Source organism: Oculina patagonica, chromosome 14 (genome assembly GCF_052425735.1).
Source record: "Oculina patagonica isolate OP01 chromosome 14, crgOcupat, whole genome shotgun sequence".
Taxonomy (NCBI): Eukaryota; Metazoa; Cnidaria; class Anthozoa; order Scleractinia; family Oculinidae; genus Oculina; species Oculina patagonica.
The window spans coordinates 536,739-547,626 of record NC_135771.1 but is presented as its reverse complement, the minus strand read 5'-3'; the positions used below and the strand labels follow the sequence as shown (position 1 = coordinate 547,626).

Here is a 10,888-nt window from a genome sequence, read left to right as displayed (position 1 = left end):
GAGCTGTCACTTACCTTATTTTCCTTCACTTAGTCTTTTGCTGATTAACGCACGACAAGAAGCTTAGCTTTGAATGATGAATAACACTGGGGGGACTATTTATAACAAAGAACTGGCCCAACATACCAGTTGAATTGGAAGAGAACGGAAAATTAGTTTCCTGTGCATGGCTATCACGTGCACGAGATACTTATAAATTCATTTTTTTATGACATTCAACAAAATTATTCCTCCCTAAGGCTCCCTGCTTGCAAAAACACAGTCCACTATTAAATTACTCTCGAGTTTCACAGCGCCATAGCATCTGTGAGCATTTGTTAGTTTAAAATTTCTCGCTATGACAAATCTTTTGGGTGTTTAGAGTTTCTGTGACTTAATAATCTGCCCTGTGAAACACGTAAGGCTGTAAAGCAACATAGATTAAATTTTTAGAGACCTCTAGCTCTCATATCGTTCTCTAGTAAATACAGAAAACACTAGCCGTTTGAATATGTTCGTTGGTGAACAATGCGTGGCGAGCCCGTAGTAACAATCTCTTCGTAGGCCTACTAGTCCAAGAATGACTGATCAGTCCCACATCCCAACACAAAACTTAGAAAGCTGCGTGATGATTCTCTCTCATAATTACACACGATTACACAATATCAAAATTACACAAATCACGAGCAAAAAGGGCTCGTGGTTTTGCAGTGGAAAAAAGTTTCTTTAAAACAGACCAATTTTAGTCCTTCAAAACAAAAGAACTAATCCGTAATGCTGTGTTGAATAGTATCCCTCCCTTTCTCGCTTCAGTTACCCTGTCTTGATGCGTATTTTTAGTCAACAACCAGCAAAGTGGTCGGGAAATGAATCTGTAGCTCTCATGCATGGTGCTCGCTTATACCGTGTGCACCGACCCCTGCGAATTGTGTATTTATACTCCCCGTGTGAACTAACAAATACTTACTGAACAGTTCTAGAATATTTCTAGAAATAGAAAGTAAATGATTTAGAACATTTTGTAATGCAGTAGAAAGTCTAATCGCACTTTTGAGACAGACTGTGGCAAGTAAGTTGGCTCCCTTAACCTATCACTGATGAACTTACAAGAAGGAGCTTTGAGGGATTGAACAGAAATGAACTGTAAATGAAGGGAGTGACGTTTTATAACAAAGAACTTGCAGAACGCACCAATTAAATTGGACGAGAACGAAAACTTGAATTCCGGTGAATGGCTATGACGTGCACGAGGTACATAAGTGACCTCTGATCTAAGTTTCTACTAAATGGTGCCTTGTCAATAGTTTCCCCAAGGCTCTCTGCTTGCTAGAACATCGACCACTTAATTCGTCTCGAGTTTCACACGGTTGTAAAAATATAGATTTTCTGTACCTAGACAATAATTTAGACCTGAACTTCGCCTTCTACGGGCTGTAAAAGGGTGCATATTCTGTATGAATTGTTTTCAGCGTTCTCGCGTGAAAACAATTCCTGACTTGGTTTGAAAAACTTTTAGAGTATTATTTTGAACATCTTTTACTTTATTATTTTTAACATTTGAACTGCATTTGCCACAATTTTAACCAGTGATCTTACCTCACTTTTTTTTCAGATTCCATTGCATTAATTCATTTTAACTCTGAAGTTTTCGCATCGCTTAACTACTCCTGTTTGTTGATGTGTATTTCAATAAATACACAACGATTTTTGGAATAGATTATTTGCAAATTTATTAAATGGCGTCCAACCAGGTTAGTTAAGTTGTGAAGAAACAGAAATTCAATGCTAATGAAATAGACCTGTTGCGCACTAACAAATACAAAACTGACAGCTCCAAAATCGTCTGTTTGAATACTTTTGCTACATTTCTTGTGAACTTGTAAAGACCCTCTGAACAGTACTAGAAAATTTCAGTTTTTCTCTTGTCTTCTGCGGGATTTAGTAAGGATTTTGGGGCACAGAGACATATGTGGCATTGTGGCGTGTAAAAAAGTGCCGACATTGTGTCATCTAAACCAATTGACTATCCCAAAACATAAGGTTGCTTACCTTAATTTTGACACCAATTTTTTTGTTCCATGGTTAAACAAAGCCGCAATTGGTTTGACAATGCTAAGTAAGAACGCTACAGATGACGTCATCACAGAAAACCTGGCACCTACACCACTTTCTTGCACAGCAACGGGAGATGCTATGATGAAGGACTCGGGTCTTTTAATCGCTCTTTGGTGAACAAGAACAAAGAAAAACCTTTTTTATCAAACAAATACGCAAACGGACTTTAATTTTCGCCCATTTTATAGAACCGAAAATATAAGAACAATTGTTCATTTGTTGGTCAGTCATTTTATTTTGCTAACAGTTTATTGTGTTTACAATATTTCAAACTCTTGGATTAATCACATAGTTAATTTTGGCTCTAAAGCAAGCTTAATAATTTTCACAGATGTACCCTCGTGGTGGTGCCTTGCTGCCGTCTGATGTGGTTACGTCAGCATTATATCTAACATTACATTCAACATTATTAAAATGCCCTAACTGATTTCGATAGTTGGAATTAATTTCCCCACAAGTTTCTATTGGGTGACCGGTAGTAGGCTCGTCGTCCTGCCAGCGGCTATCATCTGAAGCCACAACGACACCAGGCGAACCCGCCTCGGTCCACTTCCATGTTTCACCTTCTTTTCGCAGTCCAATGTACCAGTGCGTGTAGCTTCCGTCGTTCGCCACTTTTTCCGCGATAAAGCTTTTCAACTTGTTCCACTCTGCTGTCGTTTCCAAGGTAACCAAGTGAGCTCCCTTTTCACGACACGCATCACGAGCCTCGTCCCATGTACTGTCAATGTCATGAAAAGTGTAACAGTTGTTCACAGGGCTAGAAGAACTTGCCATAGCTAAAAAATATGAACACATAGCGATAAAACATTAAACTATTAACAAAAAATATACAAAAAGTAAGAACTTGCCAATTATCTATTTTTGCACTAGTGTCATATAAACTATCAGGACTTACAATCTGTAAAGGTGGTCAAAGGTGCTGATACGAAATGTGACAGGAGCATGTCGCAGCAACAGGTAGCTGGGACAAAATGCAGTGCGACATTTTGCATGACAAGAATAACTCACAATATGTAAACACAAGAAATTGTAGAGAAAACATGCCTAAGCGACACGTTTCCTGAAAAGTATCAGGACACACCCTACATTTTCGATTCCCTTTTTTGTTGCATTCATGTTGTGACTCTGTCCCTGGACTACCTGTTGCTGTGACATTTCCTATATGTGTGGGAAAGGTTACAAGAAGGTTACAAGAAGGCCCAGATTGACTGTCATGTATCAGTACACTAAAGTGTCTCAAACCATTATACTAGTCTCAAAAGCATTAATTCCAAATAGGAACAAAAAAAAAACACGTTTTTTTAATGCGTTTGACAAAAAAAAAATAAGCATACATATACAGTCGTCTGGTGTAAATGTTTATAAAAAATGCAAATGTTGATATAAAATGACTATTCCAAATAGGTTTCAAATAAAAAAAATGTTGTTTTTTAACGTTTTGATGTAGTAAAACTAGATGTCGCGTTTCTTCGAACACTTGAGATTACACGCTCCAATAATTCAATTAAGTTTTTGTCATATGTCGAAGTCCGTTTTGCTGGCAAAACGCGCCTAGAACTTAAGTCGATTCTGTCAGATGTGCAATTTGTTCCTTTCTCATTAAGATAGGTTCCTTCGGGCTTTTCTTCGAATACATTTTTTGCAGGATCATTTTAAATTAGATAATAAGAATAATATAAGAATTTCAGCATTCGTGTAAGTGCCTTTTTTTGCTTAAATACTTGAAATAAACCGTATGATTTGTTTTGTTTCATGCGCCAGAATACTCACAGAACAAAGCAACTTCAGAATAAGAAATTTGAAATAAGAGCTTGTAAGTACTTCAAGTTAGAATATCATGTTAGAGTTACAGTTTCAAGATGGTCGTTTATGATCAAATATAACAATTATCATTATTATTGCATCCTAGAAGAAAATCTGCGTTCGTAACAAGAGATCTTAGAAGAAAATTTTTAAACTAAATATAACTAAACGAGATATATAGTTTTACTTTTTTCACCTCCAAAGAAAATGATCAGTTTATGTCGACTCAGAGCGTTATTAGTTGAATATATAGTAACTAACTGAATTGCCTGCCTTTTCTGTAACAGTTATTTTTATGCGAATAGCTGAGCCCTTCTTAAAACAAATAAAGGCTTCGTTAAAATTAAAATCAATAAAGAACAATTTGAAACTCCCAACCTTTTGATAGATGCGAAGTAAGCCAGAACATTACAATGAATTTGAATAGTACCACCGACATCATCTTGAACCTGAAAAAGACCAAGTTAGAAATTAGACACTAAAATGGCTGCACTCCTGATTAAAATGTTTGGACCAGATTGTGTCATAATTATCTTCGAATTTCTGCAAGAACTATATAGTCTTAATAGTCAACAACATGTAGGCAATTCACAGGCACCGAAAACACTGAGATCCCGGCTAAATAAATTTGTCAGTTTAACATAACTGACTAAATATTCGACAGCAAAGACCTGACAACTTGTTAAGTGACTTACTTTAGAAGATATGTCATTGTTGCTTGGTTTTAAGATTGAAAATGGACAGTGTACTTAAAAATATGTTCTAGCCTACACAATAAAAAGACGGCTTTTCTTGGACTCGTGAATTGCTTACTGGTGACACATTTTTTAACAGGTTTTGCACAGTATGCATATTCAGGTTTCTGTTTTGTCGCACAGTCGGGTTAGACTACGCTTGAATAAACTGTGCTAGTGGGCGTAAAGATTAACTATTCTGTTCGAAATTCTGCCGGCAGAATTTATTCAAGCCAAGGAAGAAAACTTTTAAAAATGCGAGTAATAATTACTCGCATTTTTAAAAGTTTCCTTTTGTTAGGAAAAAGGTCGATAATCAACTTGAAAACTATCTTAACTGCTCTCATCTAGATTATAACGCTGTTGTAGAAAAATAAAGAGAATTTTACTTGTCGTCCGATTTAGTTACTCGACAGGTTTCTTTGTGTTTAATTTAGCGTTCGGTGATCAACAGTACTGGTAAAGTCTGACCTGAGCAGGTTGTTGCTGTCTTGAGAGGTTTCTTCGCTTTTGGTAAACGAAAGTATAGGAGCCAAACTAAATCAAAAGGTCAAGCACTTGTTCCTTGACAGAAATAGATGAAAATTGGCAGCGGATTTGTTAAGAGAAAACAGTAATTACTTTAAACGAAAGTGCCATATTACATATATTGTTCGTTGAAGCGTTGTTAAATTCATTTATAATGCATTTCGTTTAAATAAAGGAACTGTGAATCGCTGAGATTTTTTACCATTTAATTTTTCGGCTTACCCTTAGGCAGCAGAAAAATACTTTGCAAGTCACCTATTTTCAACTTTCTCCCGGGTTTTGAAAATGTAATGGAACTGTGTTTATATTGTTTGATATATTACTTCAACATTTGGTAATATAAATTTTTGTGACCCAAATTCCAGAGAAATTGAAAACTGAAAAGAATTTTTTTTCAACCGGAAAAGATTTCAAGAGCTAAACGAGCTTTTTAGCTCTTGAAATCAGTTAAAACTGTTTTAGTAATGTAGGACTCAGATCCTCAGGAAACGTTAGTTTGTAAAGGGAGGGTACCAAAGGGGGGTTCGTGATCCCGTTTCACGCACAAGTTTTAACCAAATTCACGTGTCACGTATACTTGAAACAGCAAAATTCACGGATCACGTTTCTTTTCTAACTATTTTTCACGCGTCACGGTCTAATTTTTGCCCTATTTTCACGCGTCACGGACTAATTTTTGCCCTTTTCACGTGTCACGCATAAACCCTTTGCCCCCCTCTAAAGGAACGCGGATCACTTAACAAATCTAACCTCCTGCTTTGATTTTGCAGGTTGAGGCTTTGTCCTTTTAACTATCTATTTACACTTCATGTCATTAATATTTTAAACTTCGCCTCCTTCTACACTGAGTCACTGAGAACTGATACCGTTAACTGGCATTGACTCTATGAGCTCAGGAGCCACTGTGGACCACTTTGCCAAAAGAGGAACTCACAAAGCAAACAAGGCTGTCTGTTTTTCAGCGCACGCCGGGGGTAAGTTATATCATAATTTAATTTTTCCACACTGATTCCGTCTTATTATGTTCCATTCCTTTCAGTACATTTAACACCTTTCTACAAAACCGAGGCAATACATTTATCCTTTGCACATATCAATATTTCATCCAAATATAAAGCAAGTTAGAATCAGGAAAAAAGTTTTGTCTCGTTACGCTGTACTCATAAAACAATTTTTTTTTCGTCCCAGACGTCTCCAAGGTCTTGCTAGGATCATCCTCTTTCCATGTAAATGGGCCCTTAAAAAGTACACCAAGGCTGGCAAACAACATTTTATCTTTGTTCTTAAATATATTTTCCAAAAAAGCTAAAAAGCCAAAATTTGCCAAAAAGATTGTTTCGCAAAATCTTTGTTTTCATATGAAGGCATTCATATCAAGTCTAAGAGAGCAGTAAAGAATAATCCGTTTAATTTGTATTTACAAAAAAGAATAAAATAATTTCGCCTAAATGAACGGCGAACCGTTGAGTAATCATAATAAATAAAATATAATAAGCAACGGACGACATCAACAACTTTAGCAAAACGTGTGCACAAAATGAAAACCTTTACAATGCAGTTAAAAAATTTTCATCGATTTCAGTTTAACGTTAGCTCAATGAATGAGTAATCCCCCCAAACAATTGTTTAATTAAGCCTTCTATCCTGAAAAGCATCTACATGAAAGACCAACTTACTAGCAATACCAATTTGTTTTAACACATTTGTTTTAAAAAATTGTTTAAGCAGAAACCTTTGCCTAGCGTCTTCTTTAATTCCGAGCAGAAGTAAAAATGTTTTAGAACGATTGAATGTTTAACTTGCCAAACAGTTGCCTATTAATCATAAGGGCCATCGAACCCTTTTTCAAGTTATAAGCACTAAAATTAAGGGTTTTTTTTGACAGGTTATGTTCTTGCTTTGGTAGTATGTTATGTCAAAAAATGACCACAACTTGTACACCAGTAATCGGGCAGCCGTTTCATACCATTCTTGTAACGCAAACGGTAATAAACAGTGGTCATATTGATCCATAACAGTATAACAGTTCAAAAGTGCTTAAAATCGTTTCGACCTACAAGACAAGTATCTCTTAGTAGAAACTAATATGATGAGACGTCACTCAACATATTCAATAGGTTACTTGTCACCCGTGTGAAGAACACATCAAATACTGATGTAATGTATATGAAATGATTCATATATGAACTGCGGATGTATATGAGAGTGATAAATGATCGTCGCAGTGAATTTCCAATTTAAGTAATTGGAATAAAGAAGCCTAAAAAAAAATTCAGGGCTTCAACGGGATTCGAACCCGTGACCTCCGCGATACCGGTGCGATGCTCTACCAACTGAGCTATTGAAGCCACACATTGGGAGCGAGGTCAATTGTGAGCTCGAACCAGGTATCATCAATTGACCTCGCTCCCAATGTGTGGCTTCAATAGCTCAGTTGGTAGAGCATCGCACCGGTATCGCGGAGGTCACGGGTTCGAATCCCGTTGAAGCCCTGAATTTTTTTCAGGCTTCTTTATTCCAATTGCTTAAATTGGAAATTCACTGCGACGATCATTTATCACTCTCACATCAAATACTGTTGAAAATTTAGAGCTTTAGAAATGTCATGTCATATGAAGAAATATTTTACAAATGTTTTGTCTGTGTTATAAAAAGTAACCGGCACCGATATCTACGAAAGAATGGTCGAACAAGTGATGTAAATAACCAGTAAGAAGGACGTTTTGAAAAAAAAAAAATCAGCAAGTGCGACCCGTCTCCTAAGTTGAACCGTGACGTTACTAACCAGGTGTCATGTGCTCTCTACACAGGACAAAGATGAACATTGTCTTCGCCGTTTTTCTCGGATGGACAGTGCTTCTAATAGGTTTGAGTTTTGGTAACCTGGCGACTTTTATAATATTTTCTGTCTAGAAGCTTAAGGGATGGGTGAGAGGAGTAGGTTGTTATGACTGTCGTGTATCTATTAATTTAAGTTTTGCAGTTATATGAATAAAATTCAACTAAAACAACTGGCCCAATAACATGTCAAAGCGTATAAGTAAGTTAACATATTGATAATGACGTCTTCATAACGTTATCCATCTGCCATCTTGAATTTTGCATTGGTATTGCGCAATTGTCGAAAGTATGCTTTATTGCTCTCAAACATTTTTTTTTTGCGGGAGTGAATAATGTAAAAAGATTCGGCTAAATGTGTCGTTTAGAAAGTGGTCATTAGAGCAAAATACCATACCAATTGAAGGAAATTATATAATTAATACCAGAAGGAAAAATATTTATTTATACTTATAGACTACTGGTAGTCTGTTTCTCTCAGGGTCCGTGGAGCGCGCGGACTTGCGGATGGACGAGAAGGGGCTTGGGTCGAGACGAGAAAAGACGCGCGCCATCTTGTCTTGCCCCAATCCCTCCTCCTACGTCCTGAACCTTCTCCTAAGCCTTGCACTGTCTTACAAATTTCGAGAGAAAAACAGACTGCAAGGAGTCTATGCTTACTACTTTTTTGTTAGCAAGAGCTATCAAATGGTTACAAAATGTTTCTTTAATAGGCGAAGCATCATCTTTACTGAATGGTCGGCTTAACGAAACGGGCGGTAAGTCTTGATCATATTTCCATAAGCCGGTTTTTTTTTCACTTCTTTTATCTTTATCAGTTTTTGTAATGTACTCACACACGTGTTTACACTTGTCTCTTTGGTTAATTTTTCGGCACTACAATATCACATTTTCCCCTTTCTGTCTAAAAAAATCTTAATCTATACCTTCAACTTTGAATCTATATAAACATAATTGCTTAAATTCAGTGAAATTCAATTTTTTCTTTTTTATCTTTTCAATCTGGCAATAAACATTAGATATGTTAGTTTGATGGCCGTTGTTATGCGGAGTCCGTCCACATAGATAACCAGAAAATTGTTTTATTAAAAGCGAAGAGCCTTAACAATAACTTAAAAGAAATATTCTGCGAGCATTGAGGCAAGTTCAAAAAAGAGAAGGTAAGAAACGTTCACAAGGAAGGCTGCGATATCACTCGATGAAAACAGACGAAGGGTCTGCCGAGGAAATAGTTAACCTAACGCTTTCAAACGATCTTGCTCCGTCGCGTGCATACGCCACAGGTAACTTAAGCCGTTAAAACCAGTCAATGTTATACAGTCGAACAAGTTAATATCACACAAAGAGCGTCCATTTCGATTTAAAGGTCCAACACCCTGTGACATTTCTGGCAACAGTTTTAAAAAAAATATTATTTCTTTTAGAAGAAAAAGGAGGGAAAAGGTCTGCCCTAATAACTCCAAGATTACTTCAACTGAAGGATTTGGTACAAGATGCGACAGGTTTTAGTGGCACAGATCTTCTTGGTGTTTACAACTATGGTTGCTGGTGTGGTCCACGTGGAGAAGGAAAAATTGTGGACAACTTTGATTAGTAAGCAAAACCTTCACTTGACTTACTAATGAGCTTCCTCTCTTACAATGGAAGCATGTTTAAGGCTCCCGGCAGCTCGGAGGGCGAAAAGCGCGGGGGAGCTAGAGAAAAACGAGGTTCCCTCCTTTTTTTGCTCCCTCGCCCTCGGCTTTTGCTCTTCCCTAGCTACCGAGAGCCGGGAACAGGCTTTAAAAATGGAGTTTAAGTAGTAGATGTGCCTACATTAAAAACTATTTCAGTTCCATTGTCCTTAGTTCATAGTTTGTCTATAAGTTCTTAAAATGGAAGTAGTAATGTACTACACTCTAAGGCAAAAAATTTTTTGCCTTAGAGATTTAGTACATAACTACTTCCCGTTGTTGGGATCAAATACGGAAAACAAAAATGGAAAACAAAAATGGAAACCAATCCTGAAAACAAACCCTGTAATCAAAACTGTATCAATCCTGAAAACAAAACCCTGTAATCAAAAACTGAATCCAAGCGTAGCCGTCTCATATGACATAAACTTAAGTTTATGTCATATAGAGACTGATGTTCAAATAAAATTTAAAAATTTTATTTGCTCAATTAGTATAAATAAATATGCTCTTATACCTTTTTCAAAATTTTGGATACAGTGCGTTTAAACAAGCCTTGATATCATAACTGAAATATCAATCTGGAAAACCAAGCGAAGCAGATTTTAATGAGTCCGGCACCGCAGATCGTAAGAACGAGGAGGGGGATGGGACGAATGTTAAAAAATCACAAGGCCTTGGTGGGTAAAAAAGCTTCGTAAGAAGCTTTTCGGGCCTTGTTTTATGATGTTTTTGAAATTTATTTCAAAAATCACCTTATTTAAAAAATGCTCTTATACTCTTTTTTAAAAATCTTGCATCTTAGTGCGTTTAAAATGAACGTCTTATATTACATTTTCAATATAATATTTTTGTATTTTTATTAGATTTTTGAACATGTTTTTATGTAGGATCATATTTGATATAATACCGAGATCAGTACAAATGTTAACTAATCTATTTGATTGTTCCTTTTCACTTAATTGTAAGAAAAGTGTATTGTCTTTAATGCAATGTTTTTCTATGATATTCATCATCTCAACGAATTTTTCTTTGATGTAATTTGATGTCATTATAATATTTATTATACATTATTTTTTATATCTCTTTTATAGTGCGTTTAAACTTGCTTTGATTTCATTACTGAATTTTCCGTTTTTTTCAACCTTCTTTTTCATCTCTTTCTTCATCCTCTTTTTCTCGCTTCTTAATACGTTCTATTAGCTCGTAATATTC

General features: G+C 36.2%; 2 protein-coding genes across 3 annotated transcripts in view; one reads left to right on the top strand and one right to left on the bottom strand.

Annotated features, from left to right (window-relative positions):
* Nucleotides 1-2,377: 2,377 nt before the first annotated feature.
* Nucleotides 2,378-4,669, bottom strand: LOC144637432 (snaclec salmorin subunit A-like). Its single transcript, XM_078496498.1, has 3 exons — nucleotides 4,596-4,669; nucleotides 4,279-4,349; nucleotides 2,378-2,873 (listed from the first exon to the last, which is right to left on the bottom strand). Exons 1-3 carry the CDS (start codon nucleotides 4,610-4,612, stop codon nucleotides 2,410-2,412), a joined length of 552 nt encoding a protein of 183 aa, XP_078352624.1. The 5' UTR covers nucleotides 4,613-4,669; the 3' UTR covers nucleotides 2,378-2,409.
* Nucleotides 4,670-6,021: 1,352 nt separating this feature from the next.
* The window catches only part of LOC144637418 (uncharacterized), a 28,411-nt gene continuing 23,544 nt past the window's right edge, over nucleotides 6,022-10,888 (top strand). Inside the window, exons 1-4 of one of the 2 annotated variants that reach the window (XM_078496482.1) lie at nucleotides 6,022-6,136; nucleotides 7,973-8,028; nucleotides 8,714-8,758; nucleotides 9,425-9,593. In XM_078496482.1, coding sequence (XP_078352608.1) covers nucleotides 7,980-8,028; nucleotides 8,714-8,758; nucleotides 9,425-9,593 — 263 coding nt within the window. In that variant the 5' untranslated portion in view covers nucleotides 6,022-6,136; nucleotides 7,973-7,979. Of the gene's footprint in view, nucleotides 6,137-7,972; nucleotides 8,041-8,713; nucleotides 8,759-9,424; nucleotides 9,594-10,888 lie in introns of both variants that reach the window. The other variant, XM_078496481.1, reaches the window with a different exon arrangement.

Bases quoted from the DNA above. Each gene is read 5' to 3' on its own strand.
- LOC144637432 (XM_078496498.1), bottom strand. The intron at 2,874-4,278 runs GTTGGGAGTTTC...CATATTTTTTAG, and splicing joins TACTTCGCATCTATCAAAAG to CTATGGCAAGTTCTTCTAGC.